Here is an 18197-nt window from a genome sequence, read left to right as displayed (position 1 = left end):
ATTTTAAAAAAAGAGGCAAAGGAAAGAGGCTTCAGCCAGTTAATCCAAGAAAGACGAGCATGATATTTTCAAGGATCCTTTCTGTGTGCAGTATCTTCCTTGACTTTATCTGTTCCATAAAATATTTTTTAGCATTTTAAAGCCATATTTACAAACAGGAAGATATGGAATAAACACATATATAACCTGGAATTTGCAGTGCCTTCTATAAATCTAACAAAATGATAAAATGAAAGTTGGTAAATTCTATGAGTGATTTTTTTATTCAATTCAGGAGGTAAAATACTTACAGATAGCTTAGAAAATACAAATTAAAGTATCTAACCCTTGGGACACCTGGGTGCCTCAGTCAGTTAAGCATCTGCTTTCGGCTCAGGTCATGATCCCGGGGTCCTGGGATTGAGCCCCATGTCATGCTCCCTGCTCAGTGGGGAGTCTGCTTCTCCCTCTTCCTCTGCTGCCCCCCCTGCTTGACTCTCTCTCTCTCAAAGAAATAAAATCTTCAAAAAAAAAAATAAAGTAACTAACCCTTAATCCCTTCCATTATTATAAATAATGCCTTTTATCATTGTAAAAAATATAGTAATAAATCTTATGCTCTACTTCCTTCCAGTCTTCTGTATTTGTAAACAAGTTAAGCTCATACTACATTACCTGATATTCTGCTTTGCAATTAAATCATGTTTTCCAATGTCTTTTAACGACTATTATGATTCTATTATGATTGTACCAGAGACAGTGCTTAAATATTTCACTTACCTATTCTTTGACTGAAAATGATAAGGCTACAGAAGAATCCCATACACAAATCCTCACTGAGTATTCAAGCTATTGCTTTGTGTTTTCTAAATAGTAGATAATGGTATTAATGTGAAGGCCTGTGAATTCAAGTTTCACTCAGCTGTCAAGACTACATTCCCGTGAATCATCTTCTCAAACAGGCTGAGCCCCTTGTTTGTCTAACTACTGTGGGACTGTGATTTATAGTAAGAAGTATATATTTGGTCTTCTCTGTTTGGGGCACAGAGCTCCTAAGACCCTTGGAATTCGCTAAGTGAGGAGAGGGAAAGTATCTCTTGTTATGTTAAAGAGGTAACTTTTGGCCCCCACCTAAGGATGGGGGCTGGTTGCCAAAAGAACCAATCTTGTGAGGGGCGCCTGGGTGGCTCAGTCGGTTAAGAGGCTGGCTCCTGGTTTCCATTCAGGTCATGATCTCAGGGACCTGGGATCAAGCCCCGCATTGGCTCAGCGCTTAGCATGGAGTCTGCTTGAGATTCTCTCTCTCTTTCCCTCTATCCCTCCCCCACTTGTACTCTCTCTCTCTCAAATAAATAAATAAATCTTTAAAAAAAAAAAAAAAGAACAAATCATGTGATTAGAGGATTGGAGCTTTCATTCACACCCCCCTGACCTCGAGGGAGGGAAGAGGGGCTGGACATTGAATTAATATCCAGTGACCAATGATTTACTCAATCATGCCTATGTAATGAAGCCTCCATAAAAACCTGAAAGCACGGGGTTGGAAGAGCTTTCAGGTTGGTGAGCACGTGCAGGTGCAGGGCAGTGGCGCCCTGGAGAGGGCATGGTAGCCCCGCGCCCCTTCCCACCTACTCTGCTCTGCGCATCTCTTCCATCTGGGTGTTCCCGAGTTCTATCCTTTCATAGTAAACCAGGGATCTAGTAAGTAAAGCATTTCCTGAGTCCTGTGAGCAGCTCCAGCCAATTCCTTGGACCCTCGGAGGAGGTCGTGTGAAACACTGATCTGTAGCCAGTAGGTCAGAAGCACAGGTAACAACCTGGACTTAGGAGTGGCATCTGAAGTTCAAGGAGAGGGTCTTTTGAAGCTCCGAGCTGTAGCCAGTCAGTCAGAAGCACAGGTAACAACCAGGCTTGCATCTTGACAGGGCAGGGAGGGGGGCAGTCTTAGAGGACCAAGCCCCTCCCCTGGGGAACCCGATGCTCTCTCTGGGTAGATAATGTCAGAATGGAGTTGAACTGTAGGACACCCAGCGGGTGTGTGAGAATTGCTTGTTGGTGGTGTGGGGAACTCCCTCCCTACCTTGGAAATTGGGGCCAAGAACCCAAAACCCAAGAACCCACTGTGCCTGGTCTTCTGAGGGACATTAGAGGAGAGAGAGGCTCCTGCTTTTAAGAATCTCACATTTCTGGGGTGCCTGGTGGGGGCTCAGTCAGTTAAGCGTCTGACTCTTGATCTCAGCTCAGGTCTTGCTCTCAAGCCCCACATTGGGCTCCACACTGGGCATGGAGCCTACTTAAAAAAAAAGAAAGAAAGAAAGAATCTCACATTTCTGCAATAAACCCTCTCCTTTCCCTAGGGCACTGTCCATGATTGGCCTGGCCCTGATAGCTCTGGGAACTGGAGGGATAAAGCCCTGTGTGTCTGCATTTGGTGGAGATCAGTTTGAAGAGGGCCAGGTAAGATCATGCACCTTCGCAGAAATTACATAAATCAATTATAAACATCCGGAGTCACATTCCCCTGATACAAAGTCTGCTCTCCATTTGATTCTTTTCAAGGACAGTTGAAAGTAGGACACTGACCAGAACTAAGTTAGAATGAAGACAGATCATCAGCTACATTTTATCCCTTGATATATAACCAAAGTCATATTGTAAACTTGTTCCTTTTTATTACAGGAAAAACAAAGAAACAGGTTCTTTTCCATCTTTTATTTGGCCATTAATGCTGGAAGCTTGCTTTCTACTATCATCACTCCAATACTCAGAGGTAAAAAATATCTGAAGGGGACTTCTGTTTTTCTTTTTAATTATGGAGAGAAAGTCAGGTGGAAAGCTTAAGTCCTTGTTTGTGTGTTCGTTTTGTCCCTCTTTTCTCCCATTATACTTCCGCTGTTAGATACATACTGTACACTTGGAAATCCAGAAGATGAGCTTCTTGTCTTTTCTAATCTTTTTGACCCCGTGATCCCAAGGATCACTGAAGAATCTAAACCATCCTGAGTATAGCAATGAATTTTTCTAAATGATTATTAATGCAAAGTCTTTGTTCACAGTAAAGGGTAAGACAGGAGGTGCTATTTGGAAACCACACCTGGATGGGGCATAGTTGATATTTTTGCTTTCAAGCTCTGCTCCCCAGTGATGTTCAGTGAGCTAGGAAGAATTTCATGGGCACAGTTTTATTCTTTCCAAAAGAAATTCTCATCTCATCTCAGCTATTTCTAAAAGAACTGCCCAGGAAAGAGAATGAGACAGCAGCCATGTGCTGGCGGATACTCCACTGAGAGTTTGTGAATTTCCCACATGGAAAGGAATATTTGGGGACAGATTAGACCAAAACAACACCCTGGTGGCCACACTGCAAAGCATTAAATGATGAAAGAAAATATTTTGTGGGGATTTATATATTTCTGCATGGAGTAGTTATTTGAAGATGACACTTAAACCCCATTTCAACTTGTTTTGTATAAACGTTGAATAGCTTGCATTCTTGCATTATGTTCCCCCCGTCCCCTCCCCCGCCTCCACTTTCTACTAGAATATGTACTATGCATGTTTGAATTGCAGAATGTGTGAAAGGGTAATTTCAAAGATAGAATCGTGGCTCTCATACAAATATGAAATGAGCATGTGCCGAGATTATATATGACTTACTAATTAAGGAGGAAACTGGAATATTGCCACACAATCAGCTCAAATAAGGATTTGAGCAACAGAGACTGGTATTCTTCACAGAGGGAAGAGTCCTTTTGTGTTGCCGCGAACTGGAATCATTTGTACAACTATGAACGAGAAACATTTGCGTAACTATCAATTTTCTACGAGTTAACTTCTTTCTCTACAGAACTGTGAACCAGCTAGTCAAAGACAAAATCAGACCCCTTTCGGATCAGATTATTCCTGGAGGCACCATTCCACTGAAAGAATCCACAATAATCTCTGTTGCTCCTTCCAAAGTCTGAATTTTCCTCCTTACCAATCCTAGGATTTCAGAGCCAAAATAGATCTGCAGTCAGGGGTTAGCAAACTATGGCCAATGGGCCAGATCCAGAAATCTGGACAAGACCATCCATTTGTCTACTGTCTATGGCTGCTTTCATCTTTACAAAGTCAGGGTTGGGTAGTTGAGACAGAGCCCGAATTGTCCACAAAGCCTAAAATATTGACTATCTGGCTCTTCACAGAAACATTGGTTGACTCCTGCCCTGGGCCATCTAATTGCTTTCTAATTAGCATGAATTCAGGAACACACAATCTTGATTTCCCAGGGTACTTTTGATTTTATTTACTGAGTCCCCTGTCTTAAGTTACTGTATCCAGGTCACTTCTATCTCCCCCCACTAAGAAAATCCACGTAAGGGGTGCCCACTGATTTTGGCTTGGCCAGTGTCAGCATCTATTTAGGGGCTAAGATTAGAAACTGTGTTCAGTTCCTGCACTTTCTACTCCAAAGCTGCTTGGCTCAGCTGCCAATGAAATCAGTAAGGCACATGCATAAGTCATTCAGTGAAAACAATATGTAATAACCAGTTAGGGGTTTTTAAAAATGGTAACCATATGAGCGTTACCAACGCCATAATGAATGTTAATCTCATAATTTCTCCTCAGTTCAACAGTGTGGAATTCACAGTAAACGAGCTTGTTACCCACTGGCGTTTGGGGTTCCTGCAGCTCTCATGGCTGTATCTCTGAGTAAGTAGAAATCAGTTGAATTAATACAATCCTATGGTCAGCTCAGACCCTCACAGTAATTATTGCAATCAATTTTTAGAAGTTCATGGAACAAATTGTAATAATAATTCCCATGCTCTGAGAATCAAAGCAGAGTTGGCATATTGTTTCAGAGGAAATAAGGTGAAAAAAGGGTTTACAGGAAAAGGGATCCATTGAGCTGGACATTGAAAGGTTTGATACTATTTAGGCAGACTAAGATGAAAGTGACAGAATCTGTTAGACTAGGTGATCCCGTGGCCGAAAGCTTTTGTTCTTATCAACATGCGCTCATCTCCAGCTTGCCTGAGACAAGCAACCTGATCCAGTTGCTGTTTAAATATTTCCAATGAGTATCTAGATTTCCATAATGTATCATCTCAAAATGTTTCTACTAGACGGGATGCCTGGGTGGATCAGACGGTTGAGCGTCTGCCTTCAGCTCAGGTCATGATCCCAGGGTCCTGGGATCGAGTCCCGCATCGAGCTCCTGGCTCAGCAGGGAGCCTGCTTCTCCCTCTCCCTCTGCCCCTCCACCCCTGCTTATGCTCACTTGTGCACGCTCTATCTCTCTCAAATAAATAAAATCTTTTTAAAAAATGTTGCTACTAGAATATCTTCTTTTTGGGAGGAATATATGTATCTGTTAGATACATTCATTCACACATTAGTTTCTTGGCGCTGGCTTTTTAGGAAGTGTGACAGTTTTCTCATAGGATAATCTATATTGAATGATGGTAGGTGTCTTCGTTACCTAGGTCTGTCATGACAAAATACCACACACTGGGTAGCTTCAACACAAATGTATTTATCGTCTGACAGCTCTGGAGGTGCGGAGTCCAAAATCAACATGGCAGGAGGGCTGTGCTCTCCGTGAAGTTACTGAGAAGGATCTCTTCCAGGCCTCTTTCCTACCCATGGTAGTTCCCTGGCCTGGGGCAGTGTAACGCCAGTCTGCCCATGGCCTGCCCCTGTGGGCACGTCTGTGTCCAAATTTGCCCTTTTTTGGAAGGACACCAGTCCTATTGGAGGAGGGCCACCCAATGATCTCACCTCTTTTTTTTTTCTTTAAGATTTTATTTATTTATTTGACAGAGAGATAGAGAGCACGAGTAGGTAGAGAGAAAGGCAGAGAGAGAGAGGGAGAAGCAGGCTCTCTGCCGAGCAGGGAGCCCGATGTGGGGCTCGATCCCAGGACCCTGGGACCATGACCTGAGCCGAAGGCAGCCGCTTAACCGACTGAGCCACCCAGGCGCCCCTCAATGATCTCATCTTAACTCGATCTACCGCAAAGACTGTATTTTCAAATAAGGTCACATTCTGAGATATTGGGGGTAAGGACTTCAGCATCTTTTGCGGGTGGGGCATGATTCCATCTGTAACAGTAGTACAAGAAGGAAACCGAGCCCAGTAACCATCTCAAGCCTTTACAGCCTCCCACTCAAATCACGTAGTGCCGGCACTGTTATTTTCTCTGATTTTTGTCAGTTTTTAAGAGCGCTCAGTATGCCCCCTTTAACCCTGTGCTCAGCTTGTAGCAATTTCGCTTTATCCATACACCTGTGCCAGAGTTCAATATTTTCCCCTTTTTTCTGTCCCCATTTTCTTCCATAATTCTTTAAACACTGCCACACTCCCCTAAAAGAGGGTATATATATATGTGTGTATATATATATATATATATATATATATATATTCTTCTCTCTAATTCTGGGTAAGGAGATAGAGAGGATTTCAAAAACTACTTATCTAGGCCAAACACTGTATTCAATTGGCATTAGGTAAATTTTCATTTAATCTGTATGTGTCATTCTTACATCAAAGATTATGTTCTGGTAGTAATAGGCTTCAGTGTTTGTGTGTGAGAACACAAATATACCATCACTCAGAAGCTCCGGTGATTGTTAGGATCCAAAGCACTTTCTAAACGGGGAGATAGGTAAGCAAGGCCATTCTGTGAGTCATCCCAGTGTTTCCAAAACAAGGTTATAACTCAAATAAAAGCACATCTTATAGGTCACAGGCAGTTCTGTCAAATGCCTTGTTAACACATCTTCTTTGCCTTCCCAGTTGTGTTCATCATTGGCAGTGGAATGTACAAGAAGTTTCAGCCCCAGGGTAATGTCATGGCTAAAGTTGTCAAGTGCATTGGCGTAAGTATTTCAGTTGCTTTCTCTCAAAGACATTTAGTCGCCCCAGAACCTTCTACTTCCTTTAAAGTAAAATGCAATGGAGCATTGACTTTTCTTTAAACATTCTATTATTGTTCTTAGCTGTTTTGATAAATTGAAGTTTCTTATAAAACTCACCAAATGGAAAAGGACACAACAGAACTCAAACAGGGAGGATAGAAAGGGCTCCTGAACTGTTAAATTAGATCAGAGGTCAGAGAAAGGCAAAGCAGAGCAACTCTTCAGCTACCAAACTGGCAATCCCTGGCTGATGTTGGGAAGGCATGAAGCCGAAGGGGAGGGGCGTGGTTTGGTGCTGTGTATCAACATTCTGAAGTGTGGAAAGTGTCAGCCATGCTACTTTCAGGAATTAAGGTGAAGAAAATACTGTATGACAACTAAGATAACATAATAAAAAAAAGAAAAGAACTTTTTAAAGTGAACACACAAAATGGGGGCGCCTGGGTGGCTCAGTTGTTAAGCATCTGCCTTCCGGCTCAGGTCAAGGTCCCAGGGGCCTGGGATCGAACCCCGCATCGGGCTCCCTGCTCGGCGGGAAGCCTGCTTCTCCCTCTCCCACTCCCCCTGCTTGTGTTCCCTCTCTCACTGTGTCTCTCACAAATAAATAAATAAAATCTTAAAAAATAAATGAAATGAAATGAACACACAAAATGAGCAGAGATTCACATACAAAGATTATCAATGTAATATTTATAACAGCGAAACTTCATAACACCAAATTGCTGGAAACAGAGGAATAGTGCTGAACTCATAGTACATCTAGCCATGTTACGCAGCCATTGGAAGCCTTGTTTTCAAAGACTATTTGGTGACAGGAACATGCAGGATATGGTTCTTCTGTATGCGTCTATGTGGTATACATAACGTGCATATGGACATATGTAAAGGCAGGAATTAAATGTTGAGCATAGGGAATCTTTCAAACAAGGAATCAAATAACTTTCCCCCCCTAAATAGTCCCCATTTTTTAAATATACAGATACATTGTGTAATCGGAGGAAATGTATCATTTATTTAAAAAAACCCATGTGTGGATAGTCTTTTGGATGAAAAGACAGCCTTAAAATAATTTTAGTCTTTTACTTGCCCTTTACCTGGCTTTATTGCATTAAATTATACACGTGTATGTCACTTCGTGAAATAAACACGTCCTCTCACAGTCTAAAAACCTCCCTCCTCTTGCCAATATTCCTCCTGTACTTTCCGCTCACATGAGATCAACTCCCACTACGAATGTTTTTGTGTAAGCTAAAAGGGGTCTGACCAGTTAGCTCTCCAAGTCCTTCCTTAACAAGGACTTGACAACTTAAACTCCAAAAGAACAATGCGAAGCTATTTAGAGTCACAAGAGTCGTACTTCCTGGTATCCTGAAATCGGCCTGTCACTTTGAGTCCCTGCCTGGTGGTCACACACGTGTCCCCCAGCCAGCTGTGTCATCTCCTTCTCTTGCTGCTCATATGGTGGACCCGCGCCCTCAGCCTGGCAGCCACCAGCCACGTGTGTCTGTGGAACGTTTGAAATGTGGCAGGTGCAACTGGGAACCGAGTTTTAAATTGGATTTCATTCAAATTAATCTAAATTACGTAACGTCTTATAAATGTATTTCTGGATACTGGGTTCTCAGTCTTAAATTTTTTTTTTTAGATTCATTCCTTTTTTTTTTTTTTTTAAAGATTTTATTTATTTTTTAGAGAGTGAGCGAGAGAGAAACAGCATGAGAGGGGAGAGGGTCAGAGGGAGAAGCAGGCTCCCCGCTGAGCGGGGAGCCCGATGTGGGACTCGATCCCAGGACCCTGGGATCACGACCTGAGCCGAAGGCAGATGCTTAACCATCTGAGCCACCCAGGCGCCCTCAGTCTTAAATTTTAAAACCGATGCTCCGCCCAGTGAGTGGAAAACTTTTAAGTATCTTTGGAACAGCTTAGGTATATAAATTGACATTTCCAAACATAAATTTTATAAGTAAACACAAATCCAACATTTCTGATAAAAACTGAGCATCCACACTGAGATGTTCCATAAGTGTAAAATATACCCTGGATTTTGAAGACTTGGCATGAAAAACAGAATATAGAAATTCTCATTAATTTTAGTATTTGGTATTATTGATAATTGTTTACATAATTATTTCATTATTGATTTACCATTACTGTTAATTTATTACATATTAAGATCATATTTGGGGTTTATTGGGTCAAATAACATACAACATATTTAAAATTAATTTCACCTGTTTCCCTGTTACTTTTTACACTTATATATATTTTTATTTTAATTATTTTAATTCTGGCATAGTTTTTTTTTAAGGTTTTATTTATTCAAGGGTGCATAGGTGGCTCAGTCGGTTAAGCGACTGCCTTCGGCTCAGGTCATGATCCTGGAGTCCCGGGATCGAGTCCCGCATCGGGCTCCTTGCTCAGTGGGGAGTCTGCTTCTCCCTCTGACCCTACCCCCTCTCGTGCACTCTCTCTCAAATGAGAGAGATTTTATTTATTTATTTATTTATTTGAGAGAGAGAGAGAGAGATTGAGATCTTAGGACCCTTAGATCATGACCTGAGCCAAAGGCAGACGCTTAACCCACTGAGCCACCTAGGCGCCCCTAATTCTGGTATAGTTGATGTACATATTATATCAGTTTCAGGTGTCTCCATACATCTTTTTAGTACGGCTACCAGAAAACTTAAATCACAAATGGCACACATTACATTTCCATTGAACGCTCCTCTCCAGGGGTTCTGGAGAGACAGTAGCAACAGTATGACTTTGTTTACTCCACTCAGAGGCTCATAGTTAGAAAGAGATTAGAAATAAATGCAGGTTATGCCTTTTCACCTCATCATTACACTAGTGTGTATACAATTTTATATCCGTCTTTTCTCACAAACACAGTTTTCCCTGAAAGCCAGTTTTATTGAAATGTGTTTCCCTGATAAAGTAGTCGGTTCTGTTTTGAAATCTGATTTTTCTTCCTTCCTTCAGTTTGCCCTCAAAAATAGGTTTAGGCACCGGAGTAAGGCGTTTCCCAAGAGGGAGCACTGGCTGGACTGGGCTAGAGAGAAATACGACGTAAGTGGTCGTTCCCGCTGCGGTGGTCCCGGGTCTTCCTCCAGGAGGCGAGCAGCCTGGGCGCAATTCATATGACTCAGGCCACATGGAAAAATTATCCACTGTAGCCTTGTAAACTCGATTAGGGTTTTAAATAAGACCAGGCAAGAGTGTTTTTTAATATGGAGCAGAGCTTGATAAACAATGGGTAGAATTTATCTGGAAACCATATTATCTTTTCATAAGTTTTTCATTTGGCAAAATCTGTCATTAATTATATGTGATTGTGATCACATAACTAGTTTGAAAACAGAAGAGTCAGTTGGTGATGGGGTTTCCATTTATTGGAAGTACATTGAAATTCTAGCAAAATGCCTTCTAAGCATTTTTAAATAGCTGAAGAGTTTGGGGTTTTCTTAAAAAAAAAATCTGGGGTAAGATTCTTTGGAGCAATTAGTTACCTCCCAGCTTGGCTCTGGATGCAAGTATGTCTACACTAAAACCACACTGCTCATAGCTGTGAGTGACAGGTCGTGGCTGATTTGTCCTTTCCCCACTTCATCCACAGGAGCGGCTCATCTCTCAAATTAAGATGGTTACGAGGGTGATGTTCCTGTACATTCCACTCCCAATGTTCTGGGCCCTGTTTGACCAGCAGGTAGTGTGAAGCTGTGTTTCTGTACAAATTTCTAGATTTAGCAGACATTCTATGGGTGCTACCACGGACGGGGAGGTACCTAGTATTTAGCTCCTAAAAACATTCTCTTTGGTTCCTTTTTTATACTTCTTTTATTTACTAAGTATTAGATCACACTGAGTTTCCTTTTTTTTTTTTTTTAAGATTTATTTGAGAGAGAGAGTGTGTGTGCCTGCACGTGAGCGAGTTGGGGGGAGGGGTAGAGGGAGAGAGAGAGTTGAAAACAGACTCCCTGCTGAGCACGGAGCCCGACCTGGGGCTCGATCCCACGACCCATGAGATCATGACCTTAGCCAAAATCATGAGTCGGACGTTTAACCGACTGAGCCACCCAGGCACCCCACACTGAATTTCTTTAAAAAAAAAAAAAAATTCTAGATGGTTCTATCCACATTTCTGTTGCAAAACAATGAAGAAAATTAGGTGTGGTCAAATAAAGGAGACTTGGGAAAGATTTGATCAAAGTATCTAGGACTCTTACCCGTAAGTATCTAGGACTCTTACCCGTCAAACTGAGAATAAAGAGTTAGTTTTTCTGATACAGTATGCTCAGAGGATGTACAATATTGCCTTTTATGGGATCCATAGAATATTTAAGCTGAGAGGGGCTTGATACCTCTCGCTCTGAAATGGAACACTTAAGCTAGAAGTACCATCCAGGGATGTGAAATGACTGCCCAAGTCATTCTGACCAAAGCAAGGAACTAGAACCCAGCTCACTGCCTTGTTGCCCTGCTCTTGTTCCCACAGACATAGGAATTTTCAGATTTGGGTTAAACAACTCAATGCATGATACTCAGTAGCCAAAGTTATAAGATACTGTTTTTTCTAGAAACTGGAGCTTCAAAAAAATTTACAAAGTTTTATTGTGCAGGAAGGATTATTTTTTTAAAGATTATATTTTTATATTTGAGAGAGAGAGCGTGTGCGCGCACGCGTACCTCAGCAGGGGCGAAGGGCAGAGGGAGAAGCAGGCTCCCCGCCGAGCAGAGAGCCTGACTCAGGGCTCCATCCCAGGACCTTGGAATCGTGACCTGAGCCAAAGGCAGTCGCTTAGCCAACTGAGCCACCCAGGCGCCCCCAGGAGGGATTATTATAAGGGCAAAACATCTCTTGGAAAAAATTTGAGCAAACACATCAATCTCCTTATATGTAAGTATGGGATTTAGACCAGTATCTTACTCACAGGGGGCAGTTTTGCATGTTGAATAGAAACCAGCTCTTGGAATCAGACCTGTGCTAGAAATACACTCATCAGCTTTTAGCTGTGTGACTGGGGGGATCCCATAACGCTCCTGGCAGGGTAATCACCCATGGCAAGGCTGTGGGGATCAAATTAGAGACTGTATATAAAGTGACCCATGACTGGCATCTATTAAGAACTCAAGCACAGGCACATGGCTGGCTCAGTGGGTAGAGCATGTGACTCTTGATCTCGGGGTCATGAGTTCAAGGCCCACGTTGGGTATAGAGATTACTTTAAAAAAAAAAAAAGAATTCAAGCAGTGGCTTATTTCCTGCCTTTCCATGATGCCTTCTAAATGGAGTTGACAGATTATGTTGAAACCTTTATGCGTTCAGTCCTCCATAGAAACAATCACGTGTATTTGTACAGTACTGAGTCTTTTTTTTTTTAAAGATTTTTTTTTTTTTATTTGAGAGAGAGCACGAGAGAGGGAGAGGCAGACTCCCCACTGAGCAGGGAGCCCGACGTGGGACTCGATCCCGGGGCTCCAGGATCATGACCTGAGCCGAAGGCAGTCGCTTAACCAACTGAGCCAACCAGGCGCCCCAGTCCTGAGTCTTCTTTAAGCAAAATAGGTTGAACGTAACTAGGCTGCCCAGGTTGAAATCTGGCTTGATGGATTTCCACCTCGGGACAGCCTAGACTGTCAGAAATGGCCCTTAAGCAGTAATGATGTTCTTGAAGCTGTGATGCCAGTGAACGTAGACTAGCCCCTGTGGGCGTGGCCTCCTCCCCCTTGCAGGTGACGTCATGCTTTCCAACAGGTCTCAGATGTGCATCTTTGTATTTCCCGAGGATAGCTGCATCTCAGACTAGTGCTTTGCAGATTCTTCATGGGCCGGGGTGGGCGGGGGGAGAACTAGATGTCATGTTAATTTGTACAGCAGAAATGCAAGGTATTTTGTTTTACCCAGTGTTACAGTGGAGCTGGGAGATAAACTTGATGTTGAAAAAACATTTAAATCCCGTAACACTCCAGACTTCGTTCCTGATCTGGAAAAGACTCAACCCTGACTCGTAAAATGTTTAAAACTCACGTTCCCAAATGATGCAGCAAACGTATTTGTTTTTCAGGGCTCCAGGTGGACGCTGCAAGCAACAACTATGAGTGGGAAAATTGTAAGTTTGGGGTATCAAGCTTCTCTGCCTCCCCTGGTCACTGTTCATTTGCTCTAATCCCTTTCAGTAACCTATCAGTAAGACTTTTCCCCCCTCTTTTTAGGGACTTATTGAAATTCAGCCGGATCAGATGCAGGTAGGAAAAAAAAATACTGAAGTTGCTTTCTGAGTTCAAAGTCACCTTTGAGACCACGGCTAATGGTTCATTTCCACTTCACCTGCAGACCGTGAACGCCATCTTGATCGTGATCATGGTCCCCATCATGGATGCCGTGGTGTATCCCCTGATTGCAAAATGTGGCTTCAATTTCACGTAGGTAACCAGCAGGTTGGAGTTGGGGTCAGGAAAGAATATCTCCCCTCCCACCACACCACCTATATGACAGGGTTTTTAAAGAATTATATTTGAATTAGAGGCCTGTGTGCTGACGTTTCTAGAAATTTGCCCTTAAAATAAAAGTGCTAGTCATGGCAGCCAGAAAAGCTTCTAATTAAAACTTTGCATATCTGTAGACAATAGAAATGTTAACTACCATCCGACATATCGCCTGAGCTATAGCTTCTAGAAATTAAATGTAAAAATGCAAATAGGAAGCTACATTACATTTATCCCTCTTAGTCTTGATCATAAATAAGAGAGCAAGAGACATTTTCCTTCGGTGTGCTGTAGGGAAGCTAGTTTTGCTCGGGCGGATGGTGGGATAGGCGTGTGATCGCTGGTACGAGGCAGGCAGAGGGTCACTCTTGCACTTGTCTCCCAGCTCCTTGAAGAAGATGACAGTTGGAATGTTCCTGGCTTCCATGGCCTTTGTGCTGGCGGCAGTCGTGCAGGTGGAAATTGACGTGAGTGGCCCTCTGACTCCCCAGGGGCCTTTCGTGCGGGTCAGCTGGGGCGTTCGGAAGGCGTCTTTCTCCGGGACCGTGGAGAGGCCGGGATCCCTGCCAACAGACGGTCTCGGAGCTAGGGACGGGACGATGTGGAGATGCCACAGGGGCAGAATCGTCCCTTCCAGGCAGCGTGCACCGCGGGTGCTCTTCACGGCGAAGGGGGTGGCCAGGAGGAGGGTGGGATGGGTGTGCCTTAGCGGGGCCAAGGGGGATGGCGGTTACACAGGGGGTTTCTGTGGACGTGGTTTTTATAATGGGAGTGGGAGTTTATAGAACTTCTTCTTTCACAATCAGAGCTCCTAGAAAGTCTGTTTGGAAATGTATCAGCGGTCTTCGGGAAGATGCCTTCTGTATTCTGATGTTTCTAGCGATGTTAGTTCTCACGCCAGTCCTCAGTCTGCTGGACCCACAGTGGCCCTAAACCAGGTTCCTGGTGCCCTCAGTGTGAAAGCAGGCTAGCGACGGGTGTTGTGTAGTGTGTGAGCCTGGAGGCAAACGCTCTCCTCCCGCCTCTGTCCCCTCCTCCTTTCTCTGTCTCTGTCGCCTCCCCTCTGTCTCTGTGTGTATCCCTCTCTCTGTCTCTCTGTTTCTGTCTTCCTCCCTCCCTCCTTGCTTCTCTCTCTCTCTAATTTTTCTTTTTAAATGTTTAAGTGTGATAAAATACATAACAAAAATTTACCATCTTATCCATTTCAAAGTGTACACTTCAGGAGTGTTTAACATGTTCACATTATTGTGCAACTCATCTCCAGAACACTTTTCATCTTGCAAAATGAAAAGTCTGTGCCCATTGAAAAACAACTCCCCACTTACCCTCCCCACACCGCCTCCCACCTCCCCCCCGCCCCCCGCCAGCCCCTGGCACTCACCATTCTACTTTCTGTCTCTGTGAGTTTGTCTACTCTTGGTACTTCATGTAAGTGGATTCGTACCATATTGGTCCCTTGTGATTGGCTGATTTCACTGAGCATAATGTCCTCGAGGTTCATCTGTATCAGAGCAGGTGTCAGAATCTCCTTCTTTTTTACAGTGGAATCATAGTTTACTGTGGGATGAACCACATTTGGTTGACCCATCTGTCAGTGGGCATTTGGGCTGTTTTCAGTGTTGGCTACTGTGAATAGTGCTCCGCACATGTGGGTGTACTCACTGACTCCTGAACACGGCTTTGTGCAAAATGAATTGTGAAACGAGAAGGGACTTCTAGAATAGCATAGAAAGGGTTGCTTCAGGGACCCTGGGATTGGAGAGAGAGCACTGTTGGGAAAAGGCAGGACCCCTGAACAAATGTGTGGAGGCAAGAGGCGTAGATTAGTTGTGAAAGGCTGTTTAGGGCACCGTCAGGGCTGTGGCTGAGGCTCCCAGAGTTAGGACGATGTTGGCCTCCCAGGAGAGCAGATCCGAGGTGCCACAGCAAGATACACATTCATTTGGGTTGTGTTTACTCTGGTCCCCGCAGATAGGAGGCTTCATAACCTGGCATTCTTCGGCCTGGAGGTGTTAAGACCAAGAGCAGCCTCTTTGTGATTACTTCCCTGTTCTGTACAAACATCATTTCCTCTGGGTGCCTTGAGGCGAGCAATTGGAGGCCTCCTGGGGATGTTTGGTCTCTCAGCCGAGACAGCTTTCCATGGCTGGAGGGCGGGGGTGCTGGTGACGGGGCCAAGCTTATCTTCAATCTGCGTGGAAGGCATCACTGCCAATTTTCTTATATTTTGCTCAGAAAACTCTCCCAGTCTTCCCCAAGCAAAACGAAGTCCAAGTTAAAGTATTGAATATAGGAAACGGTAACATGACTGTATCTTTTCCTGGAATGGAGGTGGTACATCCCCAAATGACTCAAGTAAGTAGAAGGAAATGCGTCTTTCCTTTTTATCTTCTGACCTGAGTTATAATAGGCTTGGGAGAAACTGATCTTATCGATCCTTATATAATTCCTACAACAAGCGTGGAAGTGAAATGCCTTAGTATCTCGGTCTCCTCTGGGCTTCACTCTAGACCAGTGTGCCTCGAACTTCAATGGGCATGTGCGAACTTCAATGGGCATGTGAATCACCTGGGGAGTTTGTAAAATTTTGCATTTTTAATATGCTCTCAGGGGACAGTTGCTGCGGTTGGTTCGTGGAACCACCCTTTAAATAGCAAGGCTCTGTCCGTGTTTCTCTACCAGAGGTTATTTTGCCGTCTCAGGGACATCTGGCAATTTCTGGAGACATTTTTCATTGTCACAACTGAGAGCATGCTATTGGCATTTCAGAGAGAGGAAGCCAGGGAGACTGACACACGGTCCCACAACAGAGACTTATCTGGTCCCAAATGTCAGCAGAGCCCAGGTTGGAAAACCTTCATCTGGATGGTCGCTGGTCTGAATTAGAGGTTCTCAGCCTTGACTCTGCATTAGAATCACCTGGAGAGCTTTGAAAATCCCCATACCTCAGAGATTTTGATTTAACTGGTCTCATTCCTGTTCAGCCACGGTTGAGAGCCACTCCCTTAGAGCTTACCAAACTGATGATCTTGAAGAAAAAAGAAAATTTGACTTCTGGTGCTTGGAGCAGCCCAGGACTGATTTTTCACCAGAGTTATTCCTTTATCCCTAATGTTATTCTCTGCCCAATGGTAGAAATGATTTCCAGAACATGTATTTTCAGAAGAAGAAATAAAAAGTAAAATGCTGGGCAAAAAGTATAATTCTTGCATAACACTAGACAACTTCATGACAGAGGTGGGTGGGGGGCTGAGACAAACCGATGCTGGCTCCCGCAAGGCATTTTTTGAAGTGTATGAAAGTGAACTGGGGATGTCAACTAATATGCCATGATAATGTTCAGTTACACAGTGCAGAACAAGACTCTGTGGTATTAACTGTGACTCCTTTTCTCCCATTATAGACAAAGGAATCTATGACTTTTGATGGAGACAAACTGATAAATATAAACATTTCTTCTCCTGGATCACCAGTCACTCCAGTGATTTATAACTTTGAGCAGGGCCATCGCTATACCCTTCTAGTATGGGCCCCCAATTATTACCAAGTGGTAAGTCGTTGGACACTTACAGCTGATTCTTTACTATGTGTGATGTTGGAGACACAGCCTTTCAGTGGTGTGACTTTGTTTTACCGCATGTAGTATTATGTAAGTAAATCCTCAAGTTCTTCATTTTTCCAGGATACAAGTCATTTAACATTGAATAAAACTTTGGTGGATGGGAAGGGTTAATATTAATTAAAAATTTTAAAAAGAACTTTGGGGGGGTGCCTGGGTGGTTCAGTCAATTAAAGAGTCTGACTCTTGATTTCAGCTCAGGTCATGATCTCAGGGTTGTGAGATCGAGCCCCATGTCAGGCTCCATGCTGAGTGTGGAGCCTGCTTAAGATTCTCCCTCTGCCTGCCCCCCCACCAAAAAAAAGAACTTTTGGGCATGGTATGGGGTGTGTATGAGTATAACAAGTCACACAGAGTACATATGAGCATTCTTAGCAACTTTCTGAGATGTATCTTTAATTGTATTGGTTAAAAAATTCGCACTGGGTAACTGGAGAATTAAAAGAGTCTCTGAAAAAACATAGTGAACGTATCAGGAAAAAGCAATAAAAATACATACAAAATATTTCACAACAAAATATCATCATCTAGATAGGCCATTCAGCATATTAGGAAACTATGAAGGTAGAGTTGAACTGAGTGGAGGAGTGGTGGGTGTTCTGTAAGGTGAATTTAGGTCACCTAGAAAACTGCAATATGGAATTAAGACATCTTGGTCATGTGTTTTATTAGGGAGCTCTTGAGTGACTCATTCTCAGTTCTTGGACAGTAGTGTTCTGTGGAACCACTAGAAAGCAAGCATTAAAAATTGTAGAGGCTTATTTAACCTCCAGGAGAACGAGGACTGAAGGATGGAGCCCTGCAAATGTAATCATATGCCCTTAGCTCCTAGGATAAATGTCAACATCATTCTCCTTCTCAAAGGCTGAAATGGTAATCTAAATTTATTCTAAAGGATTAGATTTGAAAATGCTTTCTTTGTCAGGTAAAGGATGGCCTTAACCAGAAGCCAGAAAAAGGAGAAAATGGAATCAGGTATGTATTTTTCTTTAAAACTTAAGTTTAAGAAGCTGATAGCTTCTTATGGAAGTAATGCATTCCCATAGTAAAGTCCAACTGCAACAAGGCTATAAAATGAGAGTATAGGGAGAGATGAACCATGAGAGACTAGGGACTCTGAGAAACAAACTGAGGGTTCTAGAGGGGAGGGGGGTGGGGGGATGGGTTAGCCCGGTGATGGGTATTAAGGAGGGCACGTACTGCATGGA

The 18197-nt window shown here is 43.2% G+C and overlaps 1 protein-coding gene across 2 annotated transcripts in view; it reads left to right on the top strand.

Annotated features, from left to right (window-relative positions):
- The window catches only part of SLC15A1 (solute carrier family 15 member 1), a 50709-nt gene that overhangs the window by 19419 nt on the left and 13093 nt on the right, over positions 1-18197 (top strand). For both annotated transcript variants that reach the window (XM_081815159.1, XM_081815158.1), the window contains 13 exons: positions 2337-2436; positions 2659-2749; positions 4591-4674; positions 6763-6845; positions 9867-9953; positions 10501-10590; positions 12950-12994; positions 13098-13130; positions 13219-13307; positions 13756-13837; positions 15606-15725; positions 16774-16920; positions 17915-17964. In XM_081815159.1, coding sequence (XP_081671285.1) covers positions 2337-2436; positions 2659-2749; positions 4591-4674; positions 6763-6845; positions 9867-9953; positions 10501-10590; positions 12950-12994; positions 13098-13130; positions 13219-13307; positions 13756-13837; positions 15606-15725; positions 16774-16920; positions 17915-17964 — 1101 coding nt within the window. The remainder of the gene's footprint in view (positions 1-2336; positions 2437-2658; positions 2750-4590; positions 4675-6762; positions 6846-9866; positions 9954-10500; positions 10591-12949; positions 12995-13097; positions 13131-13218; positions 13308-13755; positions 13838-15605; positions 15726-16773; positions 16921-17914; positions 17965-18197) is intronic.

The sequence above is a fragment of the Leptonychotes weddellii genome, chromosome 3, assembly GCF_054177405.1.
Source record: "Leptonychotes weddellii isolate Sample4059 chromosome 3, ASM5417740v2, whole genome shotgun sequence".
Classification (NCBI taxonomy): domain Eukaryota; kingdom Metazoa; phylum Chordata; class Mammalia; order Carnivora; family Phocidae; genus Leptonychotes; species Leptonychotes weddellii.
The sequence above is the reverse complement of the archived record's forward strand: the minus strand, read 5'-3'. Positions and strand labels throughout refer to the sequence as shown.